The 22,511-nt window shown below is 41.1% G+C and overlaps 1 protein-coding gene across 1 annotated transcript in view; it reads right to left on the reverse strand.

The window, feature by feature from the left end:
• STAC (SH3 and cysteine rich domain) overlaps window positions 1-22,511 on the reverse strand; it is a 150,607-nt gene that overhangs the window by 20,579 nt on the left and 107,517 nt on the right. The window contains exons 6-8 of the mRNA XM_032409236.1: window positions 19,545-19,623; window positions 8,877-8,941; window positions 6,929-7,017 (exon numbers count right to left, since the gene is read on the reverse strand). Of these exons, the coding sequence (XP_032265127.1) occupies window positions 6,929-7,017; window positions 8,877-8,941; window positions 19,545-19,623 (233 nt within the window). The remainder of the gene's footprint in view (window positions 1-6,928; window positions 7,018-8,876; window positions 8,942-19,544; window positions 19,624-22,511) is intronic.

Consider the following 22,511-nt stretch of genomic DNA (forward strand, 5'->3'; position numbering starts at 1 on the left):
AAAATTGTGAAAGACTTTGAAACAGGTACAAATATTACAGATCTGGGTGTTTAGCTCATCTTTCCTACCATCTCCCTCTTTCATTGTCTTTGAGCTATTTTACATATTTTCTACAACTTGTAGAAAACTGGTGATGATGCAAATGACTCTCGTCCCTAGAAATGCAAGTGAACTGTGTCTGGTGGGATGTAACCAGTTGTTGCCCTTGAGGACTGACCAGTTTGGCACGCATTTGTAAATTCATGTCAGCGCTCCTGATTGCCTACGTATGTGTGATGTTTGAATTCTCCTTTGTACCAGATGGGACATTATGCTAGTTCTCTCATTAATTAATGAGTCAAATAAAAATTTTGACATGTGTTCATTTTATATTTGTATAGACTCATGATTTTACCTCAATTTAAAAAAAAATTATTAGTGAACTAGAGTGACTTTTCATGAACACATTCTATAGATCACAAGCTTCCTGATCTTAAAAACAAGACTTAACAATCCTAATAAACTCCTAAGAAGGGATATGAATGGCCAACACGGGATAAATTAATACATTGTCTCAATCTGCTGATTAGAAGGAATTGTATACACAAACAGTGAATCATGGAACACTACATCAAAAACTAATGATCTAATGTATGGTGATTAACATAACAATAAAAAAATTAAAAAAAAAAGAAGGAATTGTCAACCTCATTAGAGAGCACATCCACATAGTCAATGCAAGATGAAAAGTGTGGGGTAAGAAAAAGACCAGTGGACTGGAAGTATGCCTCCCTGGGTTCCAGCCTGAGCCTCTACTTTCCACCTGACAGTTCTTGGCCCTGGTTCTCCCACCTGGCCCCCCAAAAGGTAAAGAACTATAAACTGTCTCATTGAAATATGAACTAAAACAGCTAGGTGTCCATTCACTTAGTTCTACTGAAGTTGAAGTTAGTCTTTCCAGAATGAGGACCGGAAAGCATGTAGTTATGAAAACATGCTCCCACCCAGGCAGTGAATTTGCACCACCTCTTTGTAATGGGGTTGATATTTGCCCCCCATCTCCTACCTCTTAAAGTCATTCTCATGTTCTGCCATTGAACCCATTCTTCCTTATCCTTTCCTTACTGGAAAGGGAGAATGACTGCCCACTAACCAAGCTGCACAGGCATCTGGGTCCCCTCTTGCTGGGAGACTTGGCTTTGTTGTGATGCTACCTCCTTGCAAAGCCTTTCCTGGCCTCCCACGGCTGCTTTGATGTCTCCTTGAGGTGCTGTGGCGACATCCTGAATTACCTCCCCACCCAAAAGACCTCACACTGAAGCGTGCTTTCTTGTCTACTCTTCTGCGCCCCCCCACCCCCTTAGCCCGAGGACCACTTGAGCTCTTCGTGGGCAGGGCCTGCGAACCGTTCACTAAGTCGATGCTCATTCACCATGTGGTGAGTGGTGAAGAGATTCAAATCCTGAGAACAGCCACATAAGGGTTAAAATCAGTTTTAACTAGATTTCAAGTGGTGCTTTGAAAAAAATCAGAAAGAGATGAATTCGGGCCATCCCATCTCCAGAGGTTCTCGTGAATATTAGCTAATGAGACGAATGGTTGCCTGGTTTCATTCAGACTCAACCACGGAAAAATCCGAGACTCGCTGATTCCAAGAAAGAGGCTGGCGATTCAAGAATCTAAATACTTATTTGGGATTACAAAAGAAAATACAGTTTTCTTTTAAGCCCACCCTCCCCTGCCCCATTTAGATGTTCGGACACACACTGAAGTGGAAATTAATTTGTATCTTAGAATTTAATAATATTGGAAAAGCAGTTGCCTCTTTCCCTCTCCTGGCTCCTAAGCATTTTTCTTTTTTCCTTTTTCTTTCCCCCTTATGAAACATGGCCATTATCATATAAATTTGTTTGGGGAGAACTAATAAAAATGAAAATGACTTAGATGTGGGAAGCCAAAATGGATTCTTTGGAATAGGCATTATATGGTCACTAGAATATGCATTTGAACCCATCAGTCTTTTATTTACTCCCCATCCTTTATTTCAGAGTCCCTAAGATGTTTTAGGGGTTTGTGTTTACTTGGGAGTTATTTACATCTGCTGCTTATTTCCATGATATACCGGTATGGCGAAGCCATAAAAATTATTCTTATTGATTTTTATTTTTACTTTCTAAAAAGATTTTTATTTGAGAGAGAGAGAGAGCGAGAGAGCGAGTGCATGCACACACAGGTTTGTGTGGGGGTTGGGAGGGGCAGAGGGAGAGGGACGAGCACCCTGTGCTGAGTGTAGAGCCTACATGGGTTCCATCCTACGGCCCTGAAATCATGACCTGAGTTGAAACCAAGAGTTGTCCATGCATGGAGGACATTAGGAGAAGAAAGGGAAAAATGAATGGGGAGAAATCAGAGGGGGAGACGAACCATGAGAGACTATGGACTCTGAGAAACAAACTGAGGGTTTTAGAGGGGAGGGGGGTAGGGGGATGGGTTAGTCTGGTGATGGGTATTAAGGAGGGCACGTACTGCATGGAGCGCTGGGTGTTATATGCAAACAATGAATCATGGAACACTACATCAAAAACAAATGACGTACTGTATGGTGACTAACATAACATAATAAAATTAAAAAAAATATATTCAAAAAAAAAAAAAGAAACCAAGAGTCGGATGCTCAACCCACTGAGCCACCCAGATGCCACTATTCTTAATGATTTTTAAAAGGCATGTTGGTGTGAATAATAAGCAAGGGCTCTAAGACTGTTTTTGCAGACTTCTGAGCCCAAGATCAGCGAGGATGATGAGACTGGTTACATTGTAAATGTGGAAGGCAAAAAGCTAAGCATGTGCTATCAAGCTCTTGCTAACTATGTGTGTGTGTAAGTGCGTGTGCGTGAATGAATGTGTATTTGAGTGTGCACGGGTGTATGAACGTGTGTGTGTGTGTGTGTGTATCTGTGGGCATGTGGGAGTGTTTGTGCATATGTAAGTGTCTCACCCACTAGGCTAGGAGGGTGACTGGGCACACGGCCTATGTGCACTCACGAGGCAGCATATATGACAACAGTGTCAGTGCGGATTATAATGGGGTTCTCTAGTTTGTGTTCCAAGTAGCATTTTACAAAGCTTGGCTCATATATTAAGCTGGCCATCCATAAAGTGTAATTTTCAAAGCCCTTAAAAAATTTGATAATAAGGGTTATTGGTGGAAACTGTTTAAGACCCGAATTTCAGAAGTTTATCTACTATACAAGCTCATTACACTCAGACAGAGGAATGGGGTGCTCTTTATTGTTATCAGACCTTAAATGGTCAGTGACAGTTCAGGGATCCTGTGCATAGTGGCACCATGTCTTTCATGTCAGTGGTAAAATGTCATACCTATAAGTCAGCAACTGCAAAATAGACTCAGAAGATGAGGGACGGGGTCTCACAGTCTCCTTTTGGCTGGACAAATTAGATGAAGTCCCACTGGATATGCTCAAAGGCCAGAGAGAGTCTTTGGCTGTGTTTTTTCAACTATTATATCCTTAGGGTAGTATTGATGAGATCCAGAGGACTTGGAAATAAGACATATGGTGAAAAGATGCAAATTAAGAAGTTATCTAAAATACACTGGTCACCTTGCTTTGTACTGGGCACGAAATCCCACCTTTTATATACATTATCTGGTTTAATACTTAGTCTCCCTAGGAAGGAGCAAACTGAGCCCCCCAAGAAATTACATCGTTGGCTCAAATAGATGCAGCTGGGAAGGGTCAGCACTGGAAGGCAGATCCAGGTCTCTGTGACTCCCCAGTAGTGCTCTTTTCTGCCCTGCTGCCTTGTTCTGTCCTGCTCTCCGCCCATGCTGGACAGATAGAGCATTATCCATGAGAGCTCCAGCAATTCGGGGAGGTAATGGATGACTTTATGAAGGACATTTATTTTGCACTGAAAGCCTCTGCCTTTAGACAGCATTTGGAGACCAATGATGGGACCATGGCACTTCTAAGAGGAGGACTCACTGCCCTAAGACTGAGGGGGCAGCGCCCTCGTGGCTCCTTTCTGAGGCCTACTCCTCCATTCCTAAACCGTGAGTGCTCAGTAAGGGCTTACCGGGGCTTCTTCAAAATTGTCTGAAACCCTTTGATCTACTTTTCTATCATTTCTTCTTGACAAATAATATTCATCGTAGGTTCAAGGCCCATCTCCTCCAGGAAAGAGGTCCTGGCTAAGCCCTCTGAGCTTGGTTTGCTTCCGCTTTTATCATTTCCATTATATTATCACGTACTTGATGTGCCCACTGATTGTGCATGGCAGGCCCAGCATTAGTTGATTTCATCTCCACGATACTCATGCATTCCTTCATCACGTATTCATTAAGCGTCTACTATGTTTCAAGAACTGTCTTATGCTACAGGGATATATAGCTGCAATGACAGGTGTGTTCGCATGGAGTTTATAAGAGAGATAGAGGTTCACCAGATAATTCCAGAAATATATAAATACAAGTTGAGGTGACTGCTTTAAAGGAAAGAAATATGGTGTCGTGAAAGGAGATAACAGAGGAATTGCACCCAGATTGGGGGTATCAGGAAAGGGTGTACAGAGGAAGTGAACTCTGAGTTGAGATCTGTGGAGGTCAGTAGAAAGGTCTGGATTGTTAGCTGTTGGCAGAAAAGCTTTCCCTGTTCCTGAGCAGATACATAATGGATGCTTGGTGAAGCAATGATTCAGCCGCTCTGAGTTACAGCTATTGGCTCTGCCAGTTGGGTCTTCTTTGCCCTCAAGCTTACACTCCAAACATTCCCTGTGCTCTCACTGCATGTGTCCTCTGCCCTGAGGACAATACCGCGTGCTCCCCTGGGTGAGAATGTAGGTGGATAAGAATGATATTTTGTTAAAAGGAATTTTTTTCTACCTTACGGTATGAGGATAAAAGGATAATTCACAAAGTGCCAGTTCATTCAAGGAATTATACCAAATCCCCAAAGCATTGTATTACACATTCTAAATCAGGTGCCTGGCATTTTAAATTGGGAACACACAATCTCTTGGCAAAAAAAAAAAAAAAAAAGAAGAAGAAGAAAAAAAGGAAAAAGTATGATTTATCATTCCAATCTTGCAGTCTATGTAACACAGGCATTTCACTCCTGGGAATGAATAGTCTTGTTTGCCTCAGAGCAGACTGTAAACGTTTGATTCGTGACCAGACAACTTGACCTTTAATGACCTGCAACTGTCTAAAGTAAGCACAAAAATTTATGACCACCACCAGGCAGCTAGACATCATTCCTCAGTACCCTAATAACATCCTGTATTTCTCTGGAATTGTTCCTTTCATATGCTGACTTCAGAATAACTTTCTGGTATAAAATGGTGGGACTGACACACTGGGAAGTTGTTCCAGTTTAAATTCTAGCTATCCAAATGACGGTCTCAGGAAGGACATGACAAACCGTATTCACTGCAATGTGAACAGATATCACCCTTGTCTTCCTCAGCGGAGAGCTGATTGTGGACAGTCAGCTGAAGGCAAGGCAGCCCCCAGCAATGACTCCCAGGCAGGCTCCAACCCCTCGGGCCGGTTCTAGCTCTGACAGAACAGAGCTTCCCTCGGTAAATGCCGTCACCTCCTCCTGCAGTGATGCCAGACTGTTTGGGTCTGTTTATAGCTCCAGCCAGTGAGTTCAGCATGGCGATTCTTACTCAATGATGGAGAAAACTCAGATTATAAGAGCCTACTTGTCTGAACAAATCCCAGACGCTAGGACTCAGGCCCTAAACTCTGCTCTGGAAAGGCCCAAGAATCACTTGGAAGAAGATGGCAAATGAATACTGAAACCAAGCTGACCTTGGGTACAAGCCAGACTCTGTCAGGATACACACATCGGCTATCAAGTCTTGCTGGATGAGGGGCCTAATGCTCTGGCCTTTCAATAGTTTTCAGTGCTACTTTAGCTGTCTGTTCTTTTCAGAAGAGGAAAGAACCTATCTCTGAGGGAACATGTGACTAGAAAAGCAGCCCCTTCTTTCCTGCTCCAGGGCTAAAAAACACCAAACCCTTATGTTTTGCGGTCATGCATGGAGGAAAGGAATAAAGCATTTTCTCTGAGATAGGCCAGTGAACACCACATTATAAAAATTGTAATAACTATCAGTTACTGAGTGTTTATGATGACGAGGAACTGTGCTATATGCTTAATGAACATTACTCATTTCATCCTCAAAAATACCTCATGTCATTGTTATTATTTTATAAGTAAGGAAATCAGAGCAATGAAATGTTTACACATTGCTTAAGGTCACACAACAAGTAGCATGTGAACTCAGTGCTGACTCCAGCTTCACTATCCCTGAAACAGGAACAACCTAAACTGTGTTCGGATTGCTCAAGGGTCCCAAAGCTCACCTTATCCTCCCCTGTGTTTCAGGTACCATGAAGTGGGATGGATCCTGAAACAAAAGCACAGCTCAGGGCGGGCAGCAGTGGGGAGCTGCCAGGATAAACGAACGGTTTTAGTTTGATCCTTTAATCCATGTCAATTTGGCCATTAAAGACAATTGATTTTGATTCCCTGTTAGACCCCACAGGATGCCAAGTGCATTCGACGCTCAAGCTTCACGCAAACACTCATTGGCGGTTCTGCTGCTGATGCACTAAGTGTGCTCCTTAAAGTGGGGTCCCTGATCAGCAGCATCAGAACCTCCTGCTGACCACTTAGAAATGCAAATTCTCAAGCTTAACCCCCCAGACCTGCAGAATCAGAAACTGCAGGGATAGGGCCCAGTAATCTGCCTGCTCACGAGCTCACGAGCCCGGCAGGTCACTGGATGCTTGCTCACGTGTGAGAATCACTGCTCCATAGCATTAGGAGGTAGCACTAATTGAATTCTTTTTTTCACATGGAAAACACTGGCTTTAAATTGTCTTTCTTTCTTTTTTCTTAAAAAATTTTTTTTTTACCTCATTTCCAAATCTTCATTCTCCTGTGGTACAAATTTGTACAAGGCAACATAGGTGTTCATCTGTAATGGTTCTTTGGAAAGAGATCCCTGGAAGAGAAAATAAAAGACCAATGAGAGAATGAAGGAGGAAAACAGAAAATGAATTAAGTGAATGCAATATAATTCTAGGGTACGGATCATGAGTGTTAAAATACCTAACTATTATTCGAGGCTTTGTTTCAACCGTAGGTTTATTTTCAATTTCTTAGCTAAGTTTGATTTCATTAGAAACCACAACCAATTATGTAGAAATCTGTCAGAAATAACTACGAATTCTTCAAATAAATTTTTTCTTTGCTACTGTTGTTCACGAAAGGTGACAGGCTTAGCCCCAAGAATGGGAATATTCGCGCTATAGAAATAGGGACATATGAATAGTAAACAACTTCCACTTCCTAAAATTGACTTTTTATCAGTTAGCCTAAAATTTGGTATCTAGCCTATCAAAGGGACTCCGGTATAGTGAGGGGCAATTAGTTCAAGCATGTTGTGAAAAAAGCATAGTTTTTGACATCAGACTGATTTAGTTTCTATCAAAGAAGCACCATCTCCTGACCATGAAATCTTGCAATAATGGTAATAAAAGCTACCATTTTTGATAGCCTACTGTGTGTGCCAGGCATTATGTTACACGCATTAGCACACTTGAACCTCACAACAGCCCCCCATTGTTGTCCTCAATTTATAGGTTATCCAAGAGTCTTATAAGTGTTATATAAATATTACCCATTATTATTATCCAAATATATGTCAATGCTATATAAATGTTTTCACTTTGTAATATATAATAAACACAAATTATATAATATACAAAATGTATATTACTATCTTATAATACACAATATAACATAAGCAATATATACACATATCACTATTTAACACGTTATATATGTGTATGTAAAATTATATATACAACATATAATTGTATAATATATTTAAATACATAAAAATATGATAAACATATACTATGTAAGACATAAAGAAAAGTTGTGAACAACTTTGACTCACTCTGTTATCCAAAGCTCAAGTACCTTATGTTATATACTTCTGTCCCAGTCTATCTTGTTCTAATTATATAGATAGGTATTTATAATTATATATTATATATAAATGAGCATAAAATGTAATAAATATATACTTACATACTATAAAATATGGTCATAATAGATTATGTAATTATGTAATTTACACACCTTACGTTATATATCAATTTGTATATAACATATACAATGGTAACAAAAAGAATACAACACAGTACTTATCCTTCTTACCTTCGATGCCCTGTGATAGTTCTGTTCAGCGACATCTATCGGTTTTATGCTATCTGTGCTATGGCACGTCATGCTACATTATTCTTTTCTGTTCTGTTCTACACTCTATTCTGTTCTAGGACCTACTAACTTGATTTCACAACCCACTTAGGTAGTGACCTGCAGTGTGATCTAAGGACCCTGCCTGGTCTGTTTTCTGCGACATCTGCGAAAATTAACAGAGGGAATTCTCACTAAAATGGAGTCAGGAGGTTGGGCAGGGGAGCTCTTACGCCCCATTACTCGTAGTCGTCAGTTTAGACCTTGCTCCGGACACTGCGTTAGCTACGACTTTACTATCCCAGCAGGAGGAGGGAAGGAAAACGGCTCAGCCAATGAAAGACAGACTCAGCTCAGCCAATGAAAATCCACTATATTTAGCGCGCCTAGTTTCCTCCAATGGACTTTTTGTTTATAACAGTCTCCCCAATTATTCCCCTCTTCTCTATAAAACAGCTTTTCCCTTCTTTGCTTGGTGGGATTGCCTATGGTTTTGCCTTAGCTTACTTGTCCTGCATTGACATTTTCTGCTGTTTCTGAATAAACCTATATTTTGCCGGTAAAACAATTTTTTAAGGTTAACACAGCGATAAATACCTGGTGGTTTATGTTCTTTGCTTGGTGTCTGAAATCGTCAGTGCCATTTTCTGGATAAGTAAAAACTGAAGGAGACAAGAAAAAGCAGGTGCTTTATGAATCCAGTCACCATGTTTTGGAATCATGCCTGGAAGATGTGGCTTTATGTGTTCCCTGTTCCCTAGCTTCTACTTTCCTCCTCACTGCCTTTTCCTCATCTTAGTGACACAGCTTTAACGTCATCTTCCACGTGAGGCTTCCCCTGCGCCCCCAGGTGGCATTCCGCACCACCTCCTCTGCATGCCCACAGCCGTGTCCATGCCTCCAGCGAGCATGCATCCTCCTGAATACTTGGCAATTGTGTTCACAACTTGGCCTTATTTGGCAGCGCATTTCATTCATCTTTGAAACAATGTTATTCATCTGTTGAATGTATCAAATCATTTGTTAATGGAACAGTGAGTGAGGGATGGCCTAATTGTATTTGAATGACCTTTTCTAAATACCAGATTCTTTTATCTATTTTCAATATCTTGATTCCAGTTTCTTGATATCTATATTCTATTTTGCACATTAAAGCTTTAGTTTTTTTTTTTTTTTTTTTTTTAAGATTTATTTATTTGAGAGGGGGGTGGAAAGGGCAGAGGAAGAGGGAAAGAGAATCTCAAGCAGACTCCCCACTGAGTGCTGAGTGCAGAGCCCCATGTGGGGCTTGATCTCACCACCCTGATATCATGACCTATGTCCAAATGGAATGGACTGAGTCACCCAGACTGAGTCACCCAGACGCCCCTAAAGCTTTAGTTTTAAACTGCAAAATATTTCCTGGATCACTTATTGTCAATGCATTGGGACTATTATTCACAATAAAAAACAAGTAGTGGTTTCTCATTTAGTTTGTTTTGAAATATGTAATTCTTTTCCTTTTGCATTGAAGCAGCCACTCTGTGGTCTTTAATAAAGAACAAAGCTTCCCCAAATGGGCAGGAGTTTTCACTGTCCACATGCACAGCTGGCGGAGATCTCTGATGGGTATTGGGGGGCTCTGCCTTAGCTAGTTCGGTCAGCCACATTCACCCCAGTGACCAACGTGACAGCCTTATTCTCACCGCATGTATCTGCCTCAAACAAAAATGTGGCAAGTGTTTCCAAGTGTGTACAATAGAGTTTTGGTGTCTAACCTACCAGCTAGATGACTTGACATTTAAAAAGAACACATTGCTGCTTTCTTCTTCCCTTTGGTCTCCTTTCAGATTATAAGGAAATACCAGTAAAGGAGGAGACACACACCACAGAAAACTCTATAACCTATTTTAGTTACTGCATTGACATCTCCACTGTCCTTAAAATGAACTCAATAACTGTGATGCAGAAAACATGCTTCAGAACAAGAGCCTCTGTAAACGTACTGATGCTCAGTAAACATCTATTCTCCACAGTTTATAGTTCCAGAGCCTGTGCATGAAATTCCATGATTCCTTGGAAGCCTAGGCATAAATATGCAGTCATTGGAGGAACTCTGGTTTGTAGGTAAGTGGAAAATGATCCTATGGGCCTTGTCTGCCTCAATATCTGGCTACTCACCTTACTAATTTGAACTGAGTGGAGGCCAATGATACTCTTCTTTGGGATTATGTGATTCCCTAAGAGCTTGGTGTAAATATTTGATCCCATAAGTATATAAAACTGGATACTTCTAAAAGAATATTGAATATCTGCAGGAAAAACGTAGAGAATGTTCCTAGAAAATTCTTGATTGGACTTAAAAAGGGAGACTTCATAGGCTACATATCAGTTTGAACTGATTTTACAATTTTGCAATTTCACATTTTAAGCTTTTTATTGAATATCCATTAACCATCTGGTTCAAAATATGTACCAGTTTTGTGAACTATGCCGAAAATTATTTGAAGTGACTCCAAATGTATTTTTAACTATATGACTGAAAGCAGACCACTGCAAAAAAAAAAAAAAAAAAAAAAGATTTAAAAACCCATTCCTATGGGCTATTTCTAAGACTTTGATTTGAGGGAAAAAGAATAAAGAAAGGTAACTATTTTACTACAAATATATACTTTTTCTGCTTGGTGCTTTAAATTTGTTTTATTAAAAATTATTAGGTTGCTGATTTCACCCAGGACAAGTACTCAGAGAATATATCCATTATGCAGACATATTTTCTAATGTTACGGAAGCAAATGAATCTTTAGTTTCTGCCACATCCCCAAAGGACTTTCTTCTTTTCCTTTTTCATATTCTTTTTCACTTTGTAGTCCTGTGAAGACCATGTCCACCACTTCGTTTTCTAATGAGATGGTTATCTGGTTTTTCTTCTTCAAGCTGGTAATGTACAAGTTATGTTACTTGCTTATCTAATACAAACACATATGTGCATCCCTGGAATAAATCTAACTTGGTTAATTATGCATTACTTTTAAAAAATAATTATCGGGGGCACCTGGGTGGCTCAGTAGGTTAGGTGTCTGCCTTTGGCTCAGGTCATGATCCCAGAGTTCCAGGATCGAGCCCCGCGTTGGGCTCCCCCCTCAGCGTGGCATCTGCTTCTCCCTGTGCCCCTCCCCCAGCTCATGCTCTCTCTCTCTCTCTCTCAAATAAATAAAATCTTTAAAAAAATTATTGGATTCAGTTTACTAAGATTCTGTTTCAGATTTCTGCATCCATATTCAGGATGGAGACTAGCCAGTGATTTTCCTTTCTCAAGCTGCCTTCAATTGGTTTTGAGGTCACAGACTAGCCTGATAAACTAAGTTAAAGAATATAGCAGCCGTTCTTCCCTGCAACTTTTTCATTTTCCTGAAAGAGCTTACATAATCTGGAAATTTTCCATTCCTTAAATATTTGGTTGAGTTTACTTTTAAAGTTGTCTGGGCCTGGTATTTTCGCTGTGCAAAATTTAAAATATTGACTCATTTTCTATTATGACTAGAAGCAAATTTAAGTTCTCAGATCTTCTATTTCTTCCTGAGTCAGATTTTGGTCATTGATCTTTTTCTTGATATGCGTCCATTCAAAAAGGTTTTAAAATTTATCGGCATGAAATTGGTCATGGGATTCTTTTATTTTCCTTTCAATCTCTGTCATAGTCATCCCTTTTCATTATTGCCTTTTGCTTCATCTCTTTTATTCTTAAAAACATTGTTAGTGATTGTAGGGATGCCCGGGTGGCTCAGTTGCTTAAGCAACCCGACTCTTGAATTCAGCCCAGGTCATGATCTCAGGGTCATGAGACTGAGCCCCTTGTTGGGTTCTGTGCTGGCTGTGGAGTCTGCTTAAGATTCTCTCTCTCTCCCGGGGTGCCTGGGTGGCTCAGTCATTAAGCGTCTGCTTTCGGTTCAGGTCATGATCCCGGGGTCCTGGGATCAAACCTGCATCAGGCTCCCTGTTCAGGGGGAAGCTTGCTTCTCCCACTCTCACTCCCCCTGCTTGTGTTCCCTCTCTTGCTGTGTTTCTCTCTGTCAAATAAATAAATAAAATCTTAAAAAAAAAACTTAAAAAAAAAGATTCTCTCTCTTCTAGCTCGTGCTCTCTCTCTCAAAAAAAAAAATTCTTAGTGATTTTGAGTTTTCTTTATTTCTTTTTTTTTAAGATTATTTATGAGAGAGAGAGAACACTCATGTGAGCGGGGGAGGGCAGAGGGTGAGGGAATCTTCAAGCAGACTCTGCACTGAGTGTGGAGCCTGACGTGGGGCTTGATCTCAGGACTCTGAGATCATGACCTTTTTATTGCCTTCCTACTGCTTTTTGGGGGCTTATTCTATTTCTCTTTTTTGACTTCTCAAATATGATGCTTAGGTTATTACTTTTCGGGCTTTTTATTTTTTAATAGAATACTTTTATTTATTTTTTAAAAATTTTATTTGTTTGAGAGAGAGTGAGCACATGAGCAGGGGAAGGGGCAGAGGGAGAGGGAGAAGCAGACTCCTGGCTCCGTGGGAAGCCTGATGCGGGGCTTGATCCCAGGACCCCAAGATCATGACCTGAGCCAAAGTCAGATGCTCAACTGACTGAGCCACCCAGGTGCCCATAGAATACTTTTAAAGCAAAATATTCTAGTCTCAATTTAGCTACATCCCACAAATTTTGATCTGTAGTGTTTTCATTATGACTTAAGTATATTCCAATTTTCATTATAAATTCTTTTTTGACACATGAGCTTTTTGAATGTATGTTTTAATTTTCGAAATGATGGGTTCTCCTATATCTTTTGGTGATTGGTTTCTATCTTATTTGCATTATAGTTAGAAAGGTGTGTTCTCTATAATATTAATGCTGTGGAAATTTATGAAGCTTTCTTTATGGTCTAGCAGGTGATCAATTTTTATAATTGTTCCGTGTCCTTAAAAAGAATGTGAATTCTCCATTTGTTAGATGGAGTGCCCTTTTTAAATCAATTAGACTAGGATTGTCAAATGTGTCCTCAGATTCTCTAAATACTGAATCTTTTTATGCATCTGCTTTGCCAATGACTTGAGAGGCATGTTAAAACCTCTCACTGTGAAGGGGAATGTCAATTTCCCTAATGCTTCTATCAATTGCTCCTTGAGTTCCTGTCACTTTGGGGCTATATAAGTAGACACGAGTTTAGAATTTATATCTTCTGATGAAGTGGACATGATCATATAATGATGCTTTTTTTTCCCCTAGTAATGCTTTTCTGATTTTAATGTCCATTTTTTTCAGACATTAATACAGCTATACAATCTATCTTTTGCCTTTTAAAATATATGTGTTTTTTTACTTTTAAACTTTTTATATCCTCATGTTTTAGACTGTTATAAGTAGTCATTTAAACAATCCAGTGTGTAAAGCTCTTTTATCTAGGGCTTAGTTAATTTACATTAATTTTGATTACTGATAAATTCGGATTCTCTTCTAGCATTTTATTTTGTATTTTCTATTTGTCTCCAATTTTCTATGCTTTTTCTTCTACTTCTGTGCCCTCTCCCCTTTCTTCTTTTTAGGTTATATGGCTAAAGCTATTTTTTTAATCTTCTAGTGGTTAGTCTAAAAATTTTATGAGGTATATTTAACTTAACAAAATCTAAAGTGAAAGAATATCTTTAATTTCCTTCTAGTTAATATGAAAATCTTTGAATGCCCATTTCTTACTTAAATACCCAGTATTTCAGTTAGTAAAACGTTTTATTAACAACTTTTTGCTAACATCGTTATGTTTTTATGTAGCCAATGTTCACTTGGTTCTTTCTTCATGCTTCATTCCTTGCTCCTCAGTCCTTCCTCTGAGGTCACATTTTCTTCTCTGAACTACATCATTTTGAAATTTCTTGAGTGGATCTTTCTTCACTGCTCTGTAGACACAGTGTTGGTCTGAATATATATTTTTGAAAGTTTTGCTTTTGCTCCATTTACAGTTCTATCTTAAGAGTTACTTTTCTTTTGGATTACTGAAGATACTGTTCTACTGTTACTTGGTTCTATTGTCACTTACAAGAAAGAGTTGTCTGTCTAGTTTTCATTCCTCTGCAGGTAATCTGTCTTTCAGTCTGCATTTAACATTTGTAATTCTGCAGTTTTGCTAAGATGGGTCTAGGTATAAATTTCTGAATTTGAGGAATGGTGTCTTTAATAAATTTTGAAACATATTAGCTATTATCTTCTTGAATATTGTCTCTCTCCCATTCTCTCATTATGTACCTTTTAAGTGTCAATTAGATGCATGTTGGACTTTCCTGCTCATCTTCTGTGTCTCTTTCAAGTCATGAATTCTATTGGTTTGTCTCCCTGGCTCTACAGTAAGAAATTTCTTTGCCTGTGTATTCCATGCCACGAATTCTCTCTTCAGCTATATCTAATATGCTATTAAATCCAACAAGCAAATTTCTTCTTCTTTTTTTAATTTCTAAAAGTTCTGTTTGGTTTTCTTAAAATTTGCCTGTTCAACTTGGATAGTGTCTTACTCTTTTGTTGTGTGTTCTAGTCCATTTTTTATATTTTTAAATAGATATAACTATATAGTTAGATATTTCTTTTTTTAAGATTTTATTTATTTCTTTGACAGAGAGAGAGAGAGCACAAGCAGAGGGAACAGCAGGCAGAAGGAGAGGGAGAAGGAAACTCCCTGCTGAGCAGGGAGCCTGATGTGGGACTCAGTCCCAGGACACTGGGATCATGACCTGAGCCGAAGGCAGATGCTTAATTGACTGAGCCACCCAGGCATCCCTAGTAAGATATTTCTTTATTTGATAATTCCAACATATATAATCTCTGAAGTCTGATCATAAAAAAGGTGGTTTTGGCTAACTCTTACACATGGTAGCTCATTTTCTCATGTATTTGGTGTATTTCAATTTTTAGCTCATGTCTTTTGGAAGTTCATTTGTGGAAACTTCTGAGGTCTGGGTTTAAATTCTCTTCCTCCAGAGGCCATTTGTATTACTTCTGCCAAATGTCTGGTGCATTTATCCAACTGGGCTACTTTAAAGAAATTCAACTAAAATTTTAAATTATTTTACTTTGTCCACAGAAGTAGTATGAATTCAGGCCCTAAACCAAATTAAGAGTTTCTTCCCTCCTTTGTTTTCTCTTTTTCTTCCTTCCTGCTCTTATTCCATTTCTTTCTTTTCTTCCCCACTTGAGCTAAGGCCAATATAGCATTTTTCTTTACTAAATTCCTCTGCAGGGCATTCTTTTTTCCTAGTGCTACTAAGGGTGCCTTTTGGGGTATCAGCATTTTCCCAAAGGGCCTCTCATCGAACCTATTACTCTGCCTGCTCGCCAGGTCTTGTTCCCTATTGACCATATAAGGAGCTTATTCTTCCCCAATCTGAGGCCCCAGGGATGTGCAGAATAAACAATAGCCTTCACCTGCTTATGTCTCTGGATTCATGCTTTATTGTCATTTCTAGACTCTAAGGAATTGCCTTATGTTGCTGCCAGCTCAGGCACGCATTAACTGGAACTTTCTTTTTAATTCTTTTTCCCAGCAATTTTAGGTGTGCTAAAGTAGAAAAAAATTTCTCTAAACATCCAGCCCTCCACATAGCTGGAAAGAGAGTCCTCTATGCTTTTAAAAAGACCTTTACCTGCTCTAGATATGAGACATCTAGATACTAGGGTATCTGTCAAAGAAGGCATTAAAATATTTGCTTCCTTTTCTGGGTGACAAATCAAAATGTGAGATATAAAATCAGTGTATGTTAAAGGCAAGGATAAATTTTCCAAATCCGAGCTTGCTTTTTTCCTTTCTGGGCAAAATTTCTTTGCTTCAGTGAAAAGTAAGGTATCATTGGGCTTTGTAATATCCTCCAGTGGATGTGATTAACCCCGTTCTTTTTGAAGAATATTTCTAGGTATTTGTCTTACTTATGTTCTCTTCCCTCTGCTTCTCTTCCAGGAAATTTATAATCACATAGAAGTCACACTGAAATGCAATTATTGAAGGCAGCCAATAATGTCATTATTTGGCATTTTGAGCTGAAATAGGCAGCCTAGATTTTACTTCTCCCTTTGCTCATCACATTGCTTCAAGTGGAGTTTCTGGCCAAAGGTGAAGAGAGCAACTCTCCCCTCTGATGCATCCACAAATAGTGTTGAAAACAACAACCAGAAACAGTCAGACCTGCCCAACATCTTTCATGAGAGAGAAAACAGAGACTGCATGCTTGGTAAAAAAGAAAGGAGTATGAACTATAACCTCTTCCAAGGTGCCTTTGGAAATCCTCCTCAAGGATTTTGACATGACACTTGGCTGGCATAAACAACACCTGTATGCACTGTGTAATTTTTAGAACATAAATGAAACGTGTCATGCAGAACAGCTTGTGACCGGAAGCCAAGTGCTGCTTCTGAAAAGCCAGCACCCTCCATGCCATGACTGTGGGGAGACCAGTGGGAGCCTGGACACACAAGCAGGGTGTTTTCTCTGCGTTGTTTCCCAAACTGCATGGACAGGGGATTAAATCCAATCACAAGAACATGTTTTGAAGCAAACTGCTGCATAATTAATCCCTCCAGCTTCCAAGGGTGCATTGTAAAGAAAGCTATTGCTGATCAAAGGAATAGCTAATAGATCCCCAAAGCTTTACAGAGGTTTATTGCTTGCTAAGTTCTTTCAACAGATTTCTTTGAATGAGGCTCTAAAAATGCCTCTTAACATAAAAGAAATGGCAAACATTCAACTTTGTGTCTTTGAGTGTATTACATCTTGCCTCAGTTTCCTTATCCACACAGTATGTGTTTGTGTGTGTATGTATGGGTGTTGTGTGTATTGGAGGGGAGGGAGTTGGACTAGATGACTTCTCATCCTGCTTCTTGAACTTTAATAAGATTAATATTCAAATTATCATTCTGCAGCTCTGGAAAGGCCTGAGGTTCTGCATTTCTATCAGCCTCTCTAGTGATGTCCAGGCTGCTGGTCCATGGGCCACACTTGAGAGTGGAGAGGCTCTAGGTTGCACCTTTGACACTTGATGACCTCATGATGAGTTTATTACAAGCAAACATGCTTCACTTTGATGATTCTCAAATATAACTCCTTCACATAAAAACTTATCGAAGACCACTTTCTGAGTAAAGAAATCTCAAGGGCAAACAGAGACCTTAACTACTTAGGAAGAGGTGAGCAAGAGCACCAATACCGCTGGCTGGGATGCCTGAGGCAGAGAGGTAAGCAGTGGGCACATGCCGGGAATGATTTTGAAGAGTAGAAAGTAAGATTTACTGACAGATTGGCTACAAGATGTGAGAAGAAGGGGGGAGTCAAGTCTGATGCCAAAAGTTCTGACCTGGAGTAAGACTGACTAGCAGAACGGAGTTCCTATTTACTGAGCAGGGACAAACGGGGAAGCGCCGGTTGGGGTGGGTGGGTAGGTGAGTGAATCAAGAGTCCAGTTTGGGTGTGTTAACGTCACGATGCCTGCTCCGCATTCAGATGGCCGTGTCCAGTGGGCGATAGGCATCTGGAGGCAGCAGAGGGGCCTGAAGTTTCAGATTCATCAATGTATGTATAGTATTTACATTCATTATTTCATTTAATGATCACAGCACCTTATGGATTCAGTACTATCATTATCTTCATTTCAGAGATGAGGAGATTGACGCAGAGAGACCAGGTCATTGTTTTGAGGCCATATGACCACTGAGTGAAGTCCAGTGGTCAGCCTCCAGAGCAAGGAGGGGCTGAGGACCAAATATGTCCATGCAGTTAGTGATGAGCAATTTGGTGAGACGTGTCAGGGAAGGATGCAGGCAGAAGTCAGACTCAGAGGACAGAGCAGCTGACCAGACTTGAAGTGTTAACATGAAGATCTGGCTTCATACCTGTGTCTGGTGAGTTCGTGCTCAGATGCTGAAGAATTCTGGCCAAATTCAGTTGCCGTATCTGCGGTGTTAGACAGACTTGGGCTGGGTGGCCCTGTAGGATTACTGCCCCGCTGTGAGGTTCTCCTGGTGGCCGGCACTCTAATTTGTCTCTCTAATGACACTGCTAAGTGCTCAGTGAATGTTTACATTGATCTGAAAGTGCAGTTTTCTCTATGTGATGCCAAAGAATCCTTAGCCTAGCAGTGCACTCTAGCAGATGTGAGTGGGCTTGGCAAGGGGGCCATGGTGAACATTGATGCTTATTTAGGAAGGAGAATCACAGAAGATTCTCATGTGGGAATCACAGAGACACCATCCTAACTAGAGAAGAGACATAAATGAACTCCTAGAGCTAAGGAAATGGAAGAGATACCTCATAAGACAGTTGCTGAGAAGGCAGCTTTGGGGTACTGAATGCAGACCTTCTGCTTCCAGTCTGGAAAGGGCAGAGGCGACTAGCCAAGTGAAAAATCTACCCAAGGCTGCACATCCCCATGCTTCCCATGCAGGGATAACTTCGACCAGGAGAACGTATTCAGCCCAGGTTAACAACGCAAATCAGAACCCGCAACTTGGCTAGGTTATGAGAGACCTGAGGAGAGCCTGGTGACTCATGTACTTTTGCCGGTCATAGTAAATACTTCATAAATACCTTTTGCATAAATGAGTGGAGATTAAGTAGTTGTTGACATCAGAGAGGCTCGGCAAGATTCCTCCATAAGGGGCTGGTTGTTTCTTTAAACTCTGGTTTAAGAGGTTGTTCTTTCTTAACGTTAGCAAGCAACAGTATGTAGTTAGCATTCAATAAAAATTCTAGAAATGATTGTTAACAAGGGCCTAAGCCATGAAAAAATGAAATAACATTTATATAGAATATTTGGCTAGATCATACAGATCAGTTTTTGAGTCTTAGTTATCTGTGCTGGGGAAGAGCCACGTGTGAGGCCGGTACTCACCTGGTGACCTCACCACCCACCTGGTCTGGGGTACTTCAGCTGTAGCAAGGGAGTGGCTTCTTTCCAGAATGGTTTGCTAATCTAATGTAGGTCAGTGGGGGAAATGATGTATTAACAAAAAGGTCCAGAAGTGACTCCTAGACCCCAATGAAGCTAAGTCCACAAGGGATGAGAATTCAGGGAAAGTTGCAGTCAAATCACGGAGATCCACTAGGAATTATGCCCAGTTTCCCTCCAGAATACTGAACACCTGCTCAGACTGAATTCCAGAGCTAGCAGAGAAAGAAGAGAACTGGAAGTCAAGTTTCCCTGGCCACGGCCCAGGATGAGCAGTGCTCTTCACATCCCTGCTGGGGGTATGACTTTCTCCCGCCCCCGCTCGCTCACTCACCACTGTTGCTGCGTTTCCGTGGGTCATACCCACCTCCTGGCCCGTCAGGTTCTTCAGGAACCTCCACGAGATCTGAAGTCTTAGAGAAAAGAGGGAACAACACGGAATGAGCAAAATCCTTTCAGTGGGCCAACTGAGCAGAGAAATTCGACGTCCGTAGAGGAATCAAGGTAGAATTTGCCTGACACCGTCTGAGGAATCCAATCACTGATCTCTGGTCTGTCTGGCTAACTTCAGAGAGGCTGTGTGTTCCCTCGTGGGTGCTGTAGCTCCCTTCCGGTGTGTCTGTAGGTTCGGGGGGCAGGGGGCACATGATAGGCACTCAGTGAGTGTTGAATGAATGTCTAGATGCACAGGTCATAGTCAGGCTTCTTCCCAGGAAGACGCAATAGGGAGAAATCAGAATTCCTGCCCATACCCTGTCATGTCAAATTCTCACTAACACTAGAGCTCTTTTATAGGTGAATTTTAAATACAGACAGTCCCCACGATGGTTCGACTTATGATTTTTTGACCTTACCATACGCATTCAGTAGAAACTGTACACTGAATTTTGAATTTGGATCTTTTCCCGGGCTGGAGTTATGTGGGACGATCCTCTTTGGGGATGCCGAGCAGTGCCCAGGGCTCCGGGTCAGCCACCCGATCATGAGGGCGGACAAACAGCAAACAGTACACTGACAACCCTTCTGCACCCACACAGCCATTGTTTGTCACTTTCAGCACAGTTTCAATCAATTACATGAGAGAATCAACACTTTATTATCAAATAGGCTTTTTGCTAGATGACTGTGCCCAAGTGTAGGTGAATGCAGTTGTTCTGAGCATGTTTAAGTTAGGCCAGGCTAAGCTATGATGTTCGGGAGGTTAGCTGTAGTGAATGCGTTTTGGACATAGGATATTTTCAACTTATGATGAGTTTATCAGGATGTAACCCCATTATAAGTTGAGGAAGATTTGTATTAATTATAGGGAACAATTGAGAGATGCATTACCTAGGTATGAGTTAAATGCTGTTTCCCTTGCTGCAAAATTATTTATGTAATACTTACTCTGCCTTTTCTTTTCTTTTAATATGAGAAGCCATAGCCATTCTTCCGCTTTGGTTACAGAAATAACAACATCACTCTAAATGGCTAATGGTTACTGATCATTTATCATGTGCTGTTTTATGTACAATTGATGTATCCATTTATTTTTCACAGTAATCCTGTGACAGACCTACTTTTCAGATAGGAATGTGGAGCCCAGGGAGGAATCAGTAACCCTTCTTGAGGTCCCACAGCTACTAAGTGCCAGAGCTGGAGTATGAACCCCTAGTGTTGTCTCCAGAGCTCATGCACTTGTGCTGGAGAGGCTCAAATGGGCTGTTGAGAGTCTTCAGGGCCATCACATTGGGAGCGTGAAACAGGCCTGGGTGGGAATATTTACACCATGGAAATTGGCAAATGCTGCAGATCAGGGTCTGGCCCCAGCTGGTGGTTAAACATTTATCAGCAGTCCACTGATTGCCTCTATCAAAGGACCAGATGCCCCGGCTTTCATCTGCGTGGCTCCCACCTCTTTGGAAGAGGAATTTAGGGGGCCTCAGAAGAGGGTCGCATTTTGAAAACAATTTGTTTACAACTTATTTCAGGGGAGCAAGTTTGCCTTCCCAGCCCTCTTAGTCAGCCCTAGAGCACTTTAGCACCACCCTCTAGAGGCTGATTTTTGTTATAATCTGGCTTTAAGCTTTTCCCCAGCCATTCTTACGTTCATGACACATCAGAAAGAAGAAAAAAAAATGTCACAGGATCTCTAAGTCACTTATACCCTGCTCCTTTGAAGCTCACTATTTTTGAATAAAAATTGCTATTATTAGGACCCTGGGATCATGACTTGAGCCGAAGGCAGACACTTAACCGACTGAGCCACCCAGGTGCCCCTGTGGGAGAGTTTTTAACTACAAATTAAATTCTTTAACAAATATAGGGCTATCCAAGTTATCTGTTTCTTCTTGAGTGATTTTTGATAGTTGGTGATTTTTGGGTAATTTGTCTGTTTTATCTAAAATGTAGAATTTATATTTTTTGGGGAAAAGATGGCGGAGGAGTAGGGAACTCTATTCCAACTGGTCCTCGGAATTGAGCTGGGTATCTACCAGACCACTCTGAACACCCACAAAATCAGCCTGAGATGTAAGAAGACAGATCTGGATCTCTACAAACATAATCTCACAGGCGGTTGGTTTTGAGGTATGAAGCAGGGAGCTGTGATTCCGTGGGCAGATATTGGAGGATAAACGGCAGTGGGAGGGAGCCTAGCCGTGGGGATCCAACACTGCCAGTGAGCGATAGCCTCCAGTGCTGGGGACCAGGCACAGACTCGCAGACCGGTAGCGGCGGGGAAAGGACTTTAGGGCAGTGGGGCTGCATGTGGAAACTGGGGGTGGCTGGTGGTTTTAGAAGCACAAAGGGCAGAGATGAGCCCCGACCTGGAGGCGAGGATTGGGAGCGCAGCTGAGGGGCACACAACCCAGGATGCCGCAGTTTATAGCAGCACAGACAGAAATGGAGATAGTGTGGCCTGGAGAGCTCACTGAAGAACAGACTGTGATCTCTCTGCTCTGAGGCAGAGGGTTGGAAACGGTCTCTTCTGCTCTGACTCTCAGAAGAGATGTGGAAAGCCGCCAGAGAACAAAAGCCCCCCAAAACTGGTTTCCACTGAGCCCATCCCCCACCACAGGGGGCAGGGCAACTCTGCCCAAACAGGGTTGCCTGAGTAACAGCACAGCAGGCCCCTACCCCAGAAGACAGCCTGGGAAAACAAGAGGCCAGCAACCCTAAGGTCCCTAGAAAATGGGTGCATCTTGCTTGGGTTGTGGTCAATAATTTGGACTCCATACATTCCCTCAACCACCCCTCAACAGAATGACTAGGAGTCGTCATTCTTATTTCCAAAATAGGAAAGACTCAGAGATTATGACTT

The sequence above is a fragment of the Phoca vitulina genome, unplaced genomic scaffold (genome assembly GCF_004348235.1).
Source record: "Phoca vitulina isolate PV1807 unplaced genomic scaffold, GSC_HSeal_1.0 scaffold10, whole genome shotgun sequence".
NCBI lineage: Eukaryota > Metazoa > Chordata > Mammalia > Carnivora > Phocidae > Phoca > Phoca vitulina.